Source organism: Sardina pilchardus, chromosome 14, assembly GCF_963854185.1.
Source record: "Sardina pilchardus chromosome 14, fSarPil1.1, whole genome shotgun sequence".
Taxonomy (NCBI): Eukaryota; Metazoa; Chordata; class Actinopteri; order Clupeiformes; family Clupeidae; genus Sardina; species Sardina pilchardus.
This window is the reverse complement of record NC_085007.1, coordinates 4,434,643-4,447,085: the sequence shown is the minus strand read 5'-3', so window position 1 is coordinate 4,447,085 and position 12,443 is coordinate 4,434,643. Positions and strand designations below refer to the sequence as shown.

The window sequence follows — 12,443 nt, the reverse complement described above, 5'->3', positions numbered from 1 at the left end:
CTGTGTTTTCAATTTTGCACATGTGTGCTTACACACCTGGTGGATGTGATTATTCAATTTGTTCATTAGTGTGGTCATTGGCAAGCAAGGGCTTTATAATGAGAAGGAAGTACCTAACAATCTTTATCTGTGTCTAAGGTGTGAAAATGTGTTTTACGTTTTGACATTCACTGTGTGTAATGTTTCGCAAAAAGTGTGAAGCTGAATTTGTGCTTACTGTTGTACTACTCTGTGCAGGCGTTTTGCTTCTTAAGTGTTAAGTATTGTTACCTGTCTGTTAATCTTAATTTTAGTGTGTAAACGATTGGAAAAAACTGTAAGAGGTGGACAAACTCTACACACAGTGCTGCACTGATATTGAAAATTAAATGATGTATGATTTTGCCTCCATTAGTAAGGAGTGAATTAGGCTTTAAGATGGAAGTAAATACTGTGAGGGGATCAAAGGCCCAATGAAGTGATTAGGTTTTTAATGTTGTGGAGCCAACAAAAAATAAAGTGTAACACTACATGACTACATGACTGTATTTAGTTGACTTCCCAGTGACAATAAAGTTGAATCACAGTGACAATAAAGTTGAATCTAATCTAACCAACGTTAGGGCAAATGGTGAAATGGAACAATAATTATGTGGTATAATATTCAGAATGAAAGAAACAGTTTGGTTGCATTGAAAGCTCGAAGGGCTGTAGCCGTAGTTCTTCTCAAACCGCAAAACAGGATTGTGGATGGTTGTATCACAATTTTGGTTGCAGTTCACGTATCATTACAGCCTTAATATAGCCTGGAAAATCCAGACCCTGGTATTCTTTCAGATAGCCGAGAGTGATGTAATGGCCCAACTCGAGGGGCGGCACCAAGCACGCACTTGAAAATCTCACTGCACGCAATTGGATAACACTACGACCAATGTTTACTTTGACTGATTCCGGACTTTGACGCACTACGACTAACTATGAACGTTGCAGCGCTACCTGGGGTAAAAGTAACGGGCATCATTGCTTATTGCCAGAGTATCTTGCAGACACAATTCAAATTGTGCTCTGGAGAACTCTGGATTTCCAGGGTAGCCTTAATAAATCTTATAGTGAAATTGTGTTTCTTTAAGGATTGGAGTTGTATCCGTAGATATGCAGTACAATCCCAAATCAGAAAATCAGTTTGCTCTTATAAGGTTACTGCTAATACACTGCACTACTCACATGCCATTTAAATTATTGTAAACCACCTTCTGCAAACCAACTGTACTGTCTACACTACACTATATATTCTGTGCCACCTGTCTATACCTTGTGTATCACATGGCACTTTTCTGCTTTTCTAGTTAGACGCAAACTGCATTCCGTTGTCTTTGTCTTTGTACTTGTACTCTGCACAATGACAAAGTTGAATGTAATGAAATCTAATCTAATCTAATCTACCAACACGTGTGAGCCGTAAAACCTGCTGCTCTTGTCTTATAGCTGTCTCAAACAAAGCAAAAGTAACAGCCAAACAATGTACTTTTGTTATCTTATTTTGTTTTGTGTGTGTCTAATCAATATAATTATTTGTGAATGCTGTCAGGACTTTGTGTTCCCAGACAGCCAGATTGCTAACTACTAGACCACCAGCACCCAGAACAACATTACATGAATGTTGGTGGTAAAGAGCAAGGGTTCTCAAACGCTTTGTGCCAAGGACCCTTTGTGTGGGAGAACAATTTCCAAGGATCCCCTCATAATCAAAACAATCAAGCATGCTTGCTATTGTATAGCCTACTTATGTATACTACTTAAGATTAACTGCTGTGCTTTCACATTTTATTTACATTCCAAATGGACTTAGACATGATACACACATTTTCTGAGGCCATTTTCTTTTTTAAAGCAGATGTCACGGGTCATCATTGCAAGTCTTGCTCCTAAACAAGGCACAGCAAATGTAAAAACACAGAGTCAATACGGACTATACAGTATTATCATGACATAATTATTATCCCACAAAAGCTACAATATCAGGGATGTAACCATCGGAGGCCCAATCAGGGGCCCACACGACCTTCATAAATAGGTTGTGCGGGCCCTCTTTCTAAAGCGTACCCGTGACCGTGTCCGTGACCTTTCACTGTAACATACTCTTGATGTTATCCCTCTTAAAAAAATGCCATCCATCTAAATAAATACCATAGCCTATATGGGTCCCGACTAGCCTAGAAATCTAGATGCACCCTAGCGGCCAAAAATATTTTTGCCAAGCGGGATGGTCTAGGGTCGCAACGTTGAGGCCAAGCCGAGGCTCGAGTTCAGTCTAGCCAATCAGAACGCTCTATCTGTGTACGGAGTCCTTGAGCCCGCTTTAGCTCACCTTCGGCTTCCGATAAGACGCCAGGGGGCTAGACCATGCGTCCTCGTTTGATGAGTTGGGTTTGAGACTGTATCGCACAACCATAGAGAAAAATAAAAGATGGATGAGGCTAACGAAGCGCGCTCGTTTGAATCGGCTTTGGAAGAGTTAGACTTGGGCTTTTCTTTGAAGTTTGAGCAGAAAGAAGCACTCAAGTCATTCGTTTTAAAGAAGGATGTATTTGCCATTTTGCCGACCGGCTACGATTGGTCACAAATGCTGGCCTATTACATGCAGAGGGAGTTTGAAAGACAACTGTTCATCCCACCCACAGGCTTCAACTCTGTGAATGGTCCGACCCCAGACTATACATTTCTGTGTAGTTTGGCTTGCCAGGCTTGGTCCCGACCCCAAGGTTGATAAACGATGCCAAGGCTTAGCTTGCAGAAAAACAGCAAAACCAGCAAAACAGTCAGCCATTGAACAGTTCTACAGTGAGTCACTCAAGATAGTTTTGACAGTGTGACTCGAATTAGCAATATTTGGTAACTTACTGTTATCCTTAACTGCTGACAGAGAGTTACCTTTGAGTGTAAACTTTTCTTGTGCTGTTTATTGATATTTGCAAAAAGGTTTAATCTTGTTAAAGAGGAACTATGCAGGATTGGCGATTTCATCTCTGGTTTCGGTTTCGTTGTTCGTTTTCGCTCGTTTTATGCTTGCATTTTCTCTGCAGAGCTTCCCCGACAGCTTTAGCGTGTATATTTATACATGTATAGGCTATATTTAAATATATAAATTGCAAGCGTGGTTCTTCGTCTCAGACTTCCAGATGTAAACAAAGAGCGATCGTCTCCTGCAGAAAGTTGCATAGGGTCTCTTTAAGGTGTTTCTGTATGCTGGTGCCCCTCCATTAAGTGACATTCAATCGAATCAACCGCTTTCCCCTTATATTGTGGTCTATTTTGGGGCGGCAAACAATATTATAGATGCCAAATGTAGGCATACAGCTGCCTTCTTTTCATTTCTGTTTTTTTCCCCTTAGGCTTCAGACAAACTGTACAGATGTGCCAAATGAAACTTTTACTGTTTTTTCTGATTGGTTAAGCACTTTTTTTGTAACTATTGGCTATTTTTGCAAAACTCTACTCGCAAATAGCAAAACCTTTCACCAAATTATCAAAACATTGTAGTTCTCTTGCAAAAGCGAACACAGCTTGATTAACTCTACACACCTTTGTAAAAATGATGTTTATGTATCAATCAGTATACACAAGCCATCATCTACTAAGCACACATTGTGTCAACTACACACTGATGGTATAAATACAAGACACATCTGGCTTTTGCTTTCTCAAGGCTACAGTATGTCAGTTTGAGGTCATACTTTTGTCATAGTTCTGTAAACATATTGGAATCCAAACTTCAAGTATTGGTGTTCACACTCATGAAAACAAATACAAAGTCAAAACACAAAATAATAATTTCACTGAAACAAAACAAAACAAAAAATCTGTCTACATCATGACATCTCTCTGGGTACAACCACAACATTTCATCTACTGTACATCGCATGCAATGTCCTCCTGTTCAAGGCACCGGGCTCCTTGTCCTTGTCGTCCTCTCCCTCTCACTCCTTCACCTCCACGTCCTGTTCCTAGGCCTCCTCTAATTCTCACTCTTCCTGCTCCCTCCATTGTACTCCACACGGATATCTTACCTGTGCCTTATTTACACTGCTTAGGCTGATTGCAAAGTGAACTAACAATCTAAAACAGTTTTCACATGTGAAAATATGCCAGACAGTTGGCAAAATAGTGTTAATGATAGCCATACATGTGTATGATTTTGCTAGGAGTGTGTTGGAAATTTGGTAATTGAGTGTTGTGTAGTGAATTGTGCCTACAGTTTTGCAAAGTGTGTTACAAAATTGCAAACTGAGTTCAAAGCAGTGTTTGTGCATTTAGTTTTGCAAACTCAGTGAGTGGTTTTGCTATATGTGTTAATAGATTTAGAAATTGTGCTACAAGAATCACGATTAGTGCTTTAGCATTCAGAAAAAACTGTAAAGCTGGGTACCCTACAAACAAACTGATTTGGAGCTGGGAAGTCTTTGATACATTGCTCCACTGCTCCATCTAGTGGTCAACAGAAATTCCTAGACCAACTGTGTTATCTAGGTGTCACTAGTGCTCTAGCCCCTATAATAAAAAGATAATAACTTGAGCCACTGTAGGACTGTTGTGTGTATTAGACAAGGTTAAAGAAGAAACAGGGAGACAAAAACAAGGATTTGAGGCTTTAATTCAGTCTGTACAGTTTGTAAATGTAAGTTCAAGAAGTGACCGTCTCTGACAGTCAAGAAGGCATATCATAGATATCAGGCAGGCAGTATAGTCTGATGATGAGTGATCTCAGATCATGCGAGTTGGGTGGATACATTTCTGGTCGGTCTGTATAATGTGCATTTCATTGAAGCAGTTTTGTACAACTTTGACTTAAAGGTGGGGTGGGAGATCTTTGGAGCATGCTCTCTGGAACATCTTTTAACATATTGCTTGACATCCTCCTCTTCACCCCCATTGGAACCAATTAATGAAAAGTTTTGACACAAAAATGAAAAGTTTTAGTGGTCTCTAGAACAAACAATCCAGGAAAAACACTATCCAATCATACTGAACGGACTGTTAACGATGATTGGATTCGGATGCATCTATCAAACTGCAATCCCTCCCTCCCGCTCATGATCAAGCATTGCACGTTCCTGTACTCTGGAGGCGTGGCTTCAGGGAAAGTCTGAAGAAAGGGGTTGGGACTTTTGACCTGCATGTGTATTTTCAAAATGCATCTTTGCTGGAATCGTTTTCCAGGATCTTCTACCCTACCATTAAATTCAACAGTAACAATATTCAAGCTGAATCACCCTATCACAGTGTCTGAAATAGTACCAACAGTCAATAAGGCATATCATATCAAGGAGGCAGTAAAGTCAGCATAAATCAGTCAAGAGGTAGACAAAGAGGAATTACGTCTTCACATGACTAAACTGATGATGCCCGGAATTCTAATCTGAACCAGATTAGCAATCATTTTATAAAAAATATATAATAATATTCCACTATTAGCATCTGTTTGGTGTCAGTACCTACTTTGGTTTCCGTATCAGGCCTACAGAGCTCAAAGAGCATCAAACAAGCTAATAGGCTAACTGGAAAAAAACACCATGCCAATCTCTAGCTATGGTGACGGGTATGTGACGATGTGGGGATATTTTAATTCCAAAGGCCAAGGGAACTTTATCAGGATGCATAGTATCCTGGATCCATGAGTAGCTGGCCTTCAAAAATAAAAACACATAAAAAAATCCTCCTGCTCCTATGGGAATTTAACATAGGGGTCAAATACGTATGCCCCCTGTATTTCAGGAAGAACATTTTATTTATTTACGATACATACTTAAATCACAAAGAAAATTGGTGTACTTAGCAGTTTGATTTCTACTCATTTTCTTAATTAAGGCATTAAGAGCAATTGTCAAAAGATGACTTTATATTCCTCTTTTTAGTCAACTTTAGCATGGGTTCAAAAACATATGCTCCCCACTGTATATCTCTATCTTATATATCACTATTGACAACAAGAAATGGAAACATGACAATGGTGGTTGTTCTTCCTATAATCATAAGCCAGGATTCAATTAAAAGCTGGGTCCAGTCACTTTGGTAAGACATATGGTATGTGAACTCAAGTGTCAGATGGCACCCGGACACCCCCAACAAATGCACAACACTTGCAACAGCTGTGAAATGTTGTACATCTTGCAGAAATATTTGCATACACATTTTTACACAAAGTAAACTATTCAACAACACATACACTGTCACTGGCAACACAGGAAATAAAAAGGCACTGAGATATACAAACATATTTACACTATACACACATACACAAACAACTTCAAAGTAGTCAACTGTTCACTATTAATTACGTTTCTCCCTTTAAGGTCCTGATGTAAATAATTTGTGTTATTACATTGAGCGCAAAACCGCTCTTACTGGTGACTATTAACCTACACTTGACAGCAACAATAGTGACAAGAATAATGCATTCACATTGATGAATCAGGAGGAAAATGTCTCAGTCCGTCTTAATTTCCTTCAATCCTTTCATAGGCCCTATGTGCAGTTCTGCATCCAACAATGCTTCACAGGAGGAAAAAGCAAGAAGTCAAGAAAATGTATTTCACACAACCAGCTCAACAGCAGTTGTAAGATCAAAATGATCTAATTATAATATGACAACTTTGTTTTGAAATCACAACTGCCGTGTGTCTTCCAGTATGAGAAATGTTAGCTAAGCAGATGATATTGAGATTGTTAGCTAAACAGGCATGACTTGTCATTATCGCATATCCTCTTACCATATCGGAATGATGGCCACGAACGTGATGATGCTGGACAAGGTGAAGACAAACCCGGGGAAGACGTCGAGAGTGGCCTGGTAGACTTTGGTGTAGATGGGGGTGTACGCCAGACTGACCAGTTTGAAAGAAAGCTGAAGCGCGATCAGGATTACACCTTAAACAAACAAGACAAATTAAATCTGATTAAATTCAGCTTTATTGTCATGGTGCAGAGTACAAAGCACAGACAACATAACTGTCACAATATGGCGTCATATTATGGCTAACGGCTCTGCCTCCGGCCAGAGAGCACTGCAGAGGGTGGTGAAAACTGTCCAATGCATCACCGGTTTCTCACTCCCCACTATCGAGGCCATCCAGGGCAACCGATGCCTGCATTGTGGTTGTGCTTGGCCTTTGTGATGCCCCTTTTCGGGAAAGCCCTGGATGATCTATAGGCTTGAGCATCATCTGATCTGAATGCGATGTCACATGGCCCTCAGCAGGAGTCTGACCTCACTGAATTCATCCATGGCTTCTGACTGTTCTTACTGCTGGTTTCACACATTTGATGAGTGCTAAATAGTAGAAACAATGAAAGGTGATCTGAGTGTCCTAGATGGAGGAGGGGAGCGGTGTTGTATCAGCTACTGTATGTTTGTGTAGACATGGTCTAAAATCTTTTCTCCTCTTGTGGGGCATAACGTATTTATTTATTTTTTTTAAGTATATTTGTTGGCCTTTTTGCCTTTATTCGTATAGGACAGTACAGAGACAGAAAACAAGCGGAAGAGAGAGATATGGGGTAGGCTCGGGAAATGACCGCAGGTCAGACTTGAACCTGGGTCCCCGTGGGCACTCGGACCCGTGTATGGCATGAGCCCTGTAGCCTGTTGCGCCACAGCGCCCCCCGGGCAAGAGGGTACGACCATCAAACACCATCCCCCCAGCTAAAGTATTTTGAAGGAACAAAAGTAGCACTGTAAGCACCACAGTAAACACTTTTCCTCTTCTTAGCCCCTCCCTTCCTACATGCAAACAACATGGTGGTTTCAGTTCTTCTTTGCTAAATCCATTATTACAAACCGTGGCTATAGCGCTTGCTTCTGTCTATGAACAAACATTTGTTTGTGAGGGCCTTTCTTAAAACATGCGGCCTGTGATTCTAATCCAATGCACTTTTTGTCAAATTCTCCTCATGGTAATGTAATTGCTGGTTCTCTCTTCAAGGAATAGTTCGGAATTTTAAAGCAAGACTAAGACTTAGTTTGGTGTTTTGGTTGTCTAGTCCTCCCCTGTGGCCTTCTCCCTCTCTCATTTATCCAGATCACTTTTCGGGTGAAAATGAATAAACCCAGCCTGACAAAGCAGGCTGGGGTTCTAGCAAACCAGCTTGACCATCTTACACCAACAACGTCAAGCTTGGCAGGCTGGTTATCAACATACACCAGCTGTATCTGACAGGCTGATAACACCAGCATGACCAGCTTCCTCTGATGGTCACGCCAGCATGTCCACCTGGTGGCCCAACCAGCTACTGTACACCAGCGAAGACCAGCAAGAGCTGGAAGAAAGCCAACAAAGACCAGGTAAAACCAGCTAAAAGCTTTCTAGCTGTTTTTTTTCAGCAGGGATATGAGAAAAGTGAAGGGAACTTGGAAAGAGCCTGGAGAAAAAAAGGTTAATTGGACCAAATGGATAGCTCCAGTCCTTGATTATGATTGGGCTACCACAACTTAATTTGAAAGTAGCTGCATCTTGACGTTGCTTGGCAACCTTTCAGATAGAGGAAATATATTTATTGGCGGAAGAATGATTATCCACACATAAATGGTTACATTTCTCGTTGTTGTACATTTATTTTACAAAATCTTGCCAGATGTATGTAGTAACCATTTTAGAATGTTGTGTGAATCATGTTTTAGTGATGTGTGTGCTTGTGAGTTGTTTTGTTATCAGGCCTTACCATAGGAGGACCCTTCCACCTGCTTGGATAGTACAGAGCGTATCGTTGGCATGGGAATCAGCGCAAACAACATGAGGCACCGAGCTGAGGTGGGAGACAAACAGACAGTGAGTCGAGGGTTTCATGAAAAATCGTTAAGTTGTCTGGTTTGTTTAGACACAGTTATATATCCTCCTCTGAACATTACACAGTCATTTTTAATCTTCATTTTTAAAAGTGCATTCACAACACAAAACCCTTCCTTACACCTCTGCTTCTCCTTCACTTTAAAACAGAATAACTAACCCCTGTGTTATATCTGAAGGCATTGTTGTCCTCCGCTTCGCGTCGGGCTGTTTTACCATCTAGAACGTGCATTAATTTTACCATCTAGAACGTGCATTAATTTTACCATCTAGAACGTGCATTAACTTTACCATCTAGAACGTGCATTAATTTTACCATCTAGAACGTGCATTAATTTTACCATCTAGAACGTGCATTAACTTTATATAATCAAACGGCGTGTCATCCATTATCCCCAACCTCCCCAACCGACCTCTGGGTTAGCTCTGAATCAAATCTAAATTCTGATTCTGAGCTACTTTTCAGCAGTGCATCCACCACCAGCTTCACCCCCTAAGGTTCCTCATTGTAAATTTAGAGCTACTAACAGCTCATAAACAACACGATTCACACACACACAGTTAACTATAGGGGTGGCTTGTTTCACTTCCTTATGTGGGTCTGTACTGTAGATATAGATAAGACCTAAATTGTTATCTATCTACTGTATCAAGCCCTGGTCTTGTGTTGTTTCTGCAGTGTGGTTCCATCTGTCAACTGCTTCCAGCTCCCAGCTGGTGTGTTGACACAATATGATATAAGCAAAATTCATATGATATGATATGATATGCTAACATTGATTCTCGAGGTATGGCGAAACCTGTCCAGCAGCAACTGCTCTCAGGTTTACTCACACATGTTCAATTGTGAATATTAGTAAGTGTTGAGTTATTGATTAAGTGTTGATGATAATAACAACACTTGGGGCCTACTGCATGAATGCTAGTAGCCTGTGTGGGTACTGTTTTCATTTGACACAGATGTGATACATAGATAAAAGGATTTGACTTTATAATTCAACATTACCTTCTCCAAACCTCTCAAAACTATCTTAGGACCACCAGATATTTTGCACAACCCTAAGCTATCTCAATAAATAGGTTAATAATTGAGACTGACGGAGGAAATGAGCTCAAACCTACAACCTTCCGGTGGGCGACTCCTCTACCTCCTGAGCCATTGCCACCCACTATTACTCATATAACACCTATTACTCCACCTGACCCCACCTTTTCGTGTTCATGATCGAATACTTAAGGTAATTCCTCAGAAAACTATAAGTGTAATGGTTATTATACTGCAAATACTTTTTTTCAACTTTGCATCCTCATCTATTTCATTTAGCCTACGCCTATTCCCCTCCTGGGGGCATAGGCCGCCGACAAGTGTTCTTCAGGCAACCCGATCCTGGCAACTTTGCGTCCTACTTTTGAAATAAAGGCCTCCTACTTCAGATATTATTTTCTCTATAGCCTATTTGAAGCATTGTTTTAACTGTCCTTGAAAGTAGTCTTAAGTTAATTAAACACACATAATTAGACCAACTGTACACTTCCATAAACTTATTTTTGCTAAGGTAACAGTATGTCAGTGAAACTTACCCAGATAGAACCAATACGTCGAGGTCACGAAGGCCATGAAGTAAATCCCAGCACAGAACGACAGCATCCCGATCATAATCAGGGATGCGTCGCTGAAGCATCTGGAAAACACTTTCACTCCCAAAAAACTTGTGATGAAGATCACAAATCCTGCAGCGTTGCCGTACCCTATCTGCTTTGCGTCCCAGTTAAGCGGCTCTTTCATGACATACGACACCAAGATTTCCATACCTCCCCCGACCGCAATGTCATATAAGATCGCTCCAGCAAACAGGAGCGCAATGTTGGTGGTGTTTCTATAACTTCGTTCCAGTATACCTACACTTTCACGGCGCTCGCTGGTTCCACCTGAGCGAGCAATCCGAAGCACGAATGTTGAATAAAAAAGGCAGAAGAAATAAAGCGCCACACTTAGTCCAACCAAAATGACACCACTTTTTAACTTGACTGTGTACAGCTGGAAAAGGTGACCGGACGCCAGACTCCCGACGAGCCCAGCTATACCATAGACCAGCTCCATTCGCATTATGCGCGGAGACCTTTCCTCCTCAGACGTGTTTAAGGAGACCAGAGCCATCACACCAGCCCAATACGACGAGAAACCCCCACACAAGCCGTGAATCACCGCTCCCCCATACATAACTTCAAGAGGCCAGTTGAACATGATTACGAAAATAAGAAACATCCTGGCGAAGAAGTAACCTATCAAAGGAACAACTATGGGTAACTTTCTGTAACCCCTGTCTCCACATCTGGCTAAAATAATAGCAGGTATGATTGGAACGAATTTTCCCACCATAGTATAAACCATGTAGAAGTTAGAAATAGCCTTCTGTTGACTGTCAACATTGGTGAAATTCTGATTATTTTCGTATCGTTCTTTGACAGTCGACTGCAGACCGGTGTCGTAAAATGCACTGGCCACCTGTGCGCACAAGACAACAGGTTCAATGTACATCCCGACATCACACTTTAAGTTTACCATCTTCATCAGATGTAAACCATACAAAAAAGGAATTCTATCCGCGAGAGCTTTGTTAACTTCCAGAAACCGTCCTTAAACCTTCTTATCGGACATTGTTTTTCTTCTGTTGAGATTATTCTGTCGACAACTTCTACGAGGTGTAGCACGAGCTTCTAATCATGAAGTTTCAGCAACCCGAATAGCCAGTTTACACACGCGTTGGTCTATGTCATCACATTTCCGTGTCTGAAAAGAGAAGCGATTGCGAACAGGACAAGCCGAGTGCTGATGGCGTCATCCAGGCACAGGGAAGTTGGATTAAAACGAAACAGACATAGGATACGGCGATGAGGCTGAAGCAGTCTACACAACCTGTCGGCAACAGCAGAGTGACCAAGCGTCCTCTTTTCCACGGAATGTCGACTTTTAGAGGCCTTAAACATGAGTCGGACCAGAATTCCAAAAGGAGGACATTCCTATCAGACAACGTATCGTCGAAAAGATTGAAAGCTATCAGTGTGCACTTCAGCTCCCTCTTACTGTAAAGTCTGCTGTCCTACTCAGTAAAGGCTTTTGGCATGGAAGAAACCGACAACCACCTGGGTTGCCACGAGAATTTTAAGAAAGATCCTCTGCGCTGCTATAATAGCTCAATCGATTACTGTAAACCAGAAAAGCAAGTCTAACCTCATGTATGCCTATTGCTTTCATAGTGTTGCATTTAAACGTTAAACGTTTAATACTACAACATGCAGTTCATACAGTGCACCAAAATACAATTCTGTGGGCTATTTTTGTGTTTTGAAAAATACTCCCAACTTTATCCCAAACATTTAGCATTTGGCATTAAAACCATAGCCAAGTAAAAACATACAAAAACAAAACAAACAAAACCAAAAAAAAAAAAACAGACAATTTGGCCACTGTGATGCTTACTGTAATAGAATACCTGTAAGTTTATGATCAGAATTAAGAATCATTCAAGACTGTACATTTACATGTAGTCATTTAGATGATGCATATCCAAAGCGAATGGTGGAGCTTTCAAATAACCATATAGGCCAAAATAATTATTGTGT

At 40.9% G+C, this 12,443-nt stretch overlaps 1 protein-coding gene across 1 annotated transcript; it reads right to left on the bottom strand.

Annotated features, from left to right (window-relative positions):
* Positions 1-4,619: 4,619 nt before the first annotated feature.
* On the bottom strand, positions 4,620-11,710 carry LOC134101324 (solute carrier family 46 member 2). The gene is made up of 4 exons (XM_062554932.1): positions 10,401-11,710; positions 8,695-8,778; positions 6,747-6,903; positions 4,620-6,528 (listed from the first exon to the last, which is right to left on the bottom strand). The coding sequence occupies exons 1-4, from the start codon at positions 11,389-11,391 to the stop codon at positions 6,474-6,476; spliced, it is 1,287 nt and encodes a 428-aa protein (XP_062410916.1). The 5' UTR covers positions 11,392-11,710; the 3' UTR covers positions 4,620-6,473.
* Between the last annotated feature and the right edge of the window lie 733 nt (positions 11,711-12,443).

Bases quoted from the DNA above. Each gene is read 5' to 3' on its own strand.
- LOC134101324 (XM_062554932.1), bottom strand. From the start codon at position 11,391: ATGAAGATGGTAAACTTAAAGTGTGATGTCGGGATGTACATTGAACCT. The intron at 8,779-10,400 runs GTAAGTTTCACT...CTCCCACCTCAG, and splicing joins GACGTATTGGTTCTATCTGG to CTCGGTGCCTCATGTTGTTT. The intron at 6,529-6,746 runs GTAAGAGGATAT...CCTCCTGTGAAG, and splicing joins GTGGCCATCATTCCGATATG to CATTGTTGGATGCAGAACTG.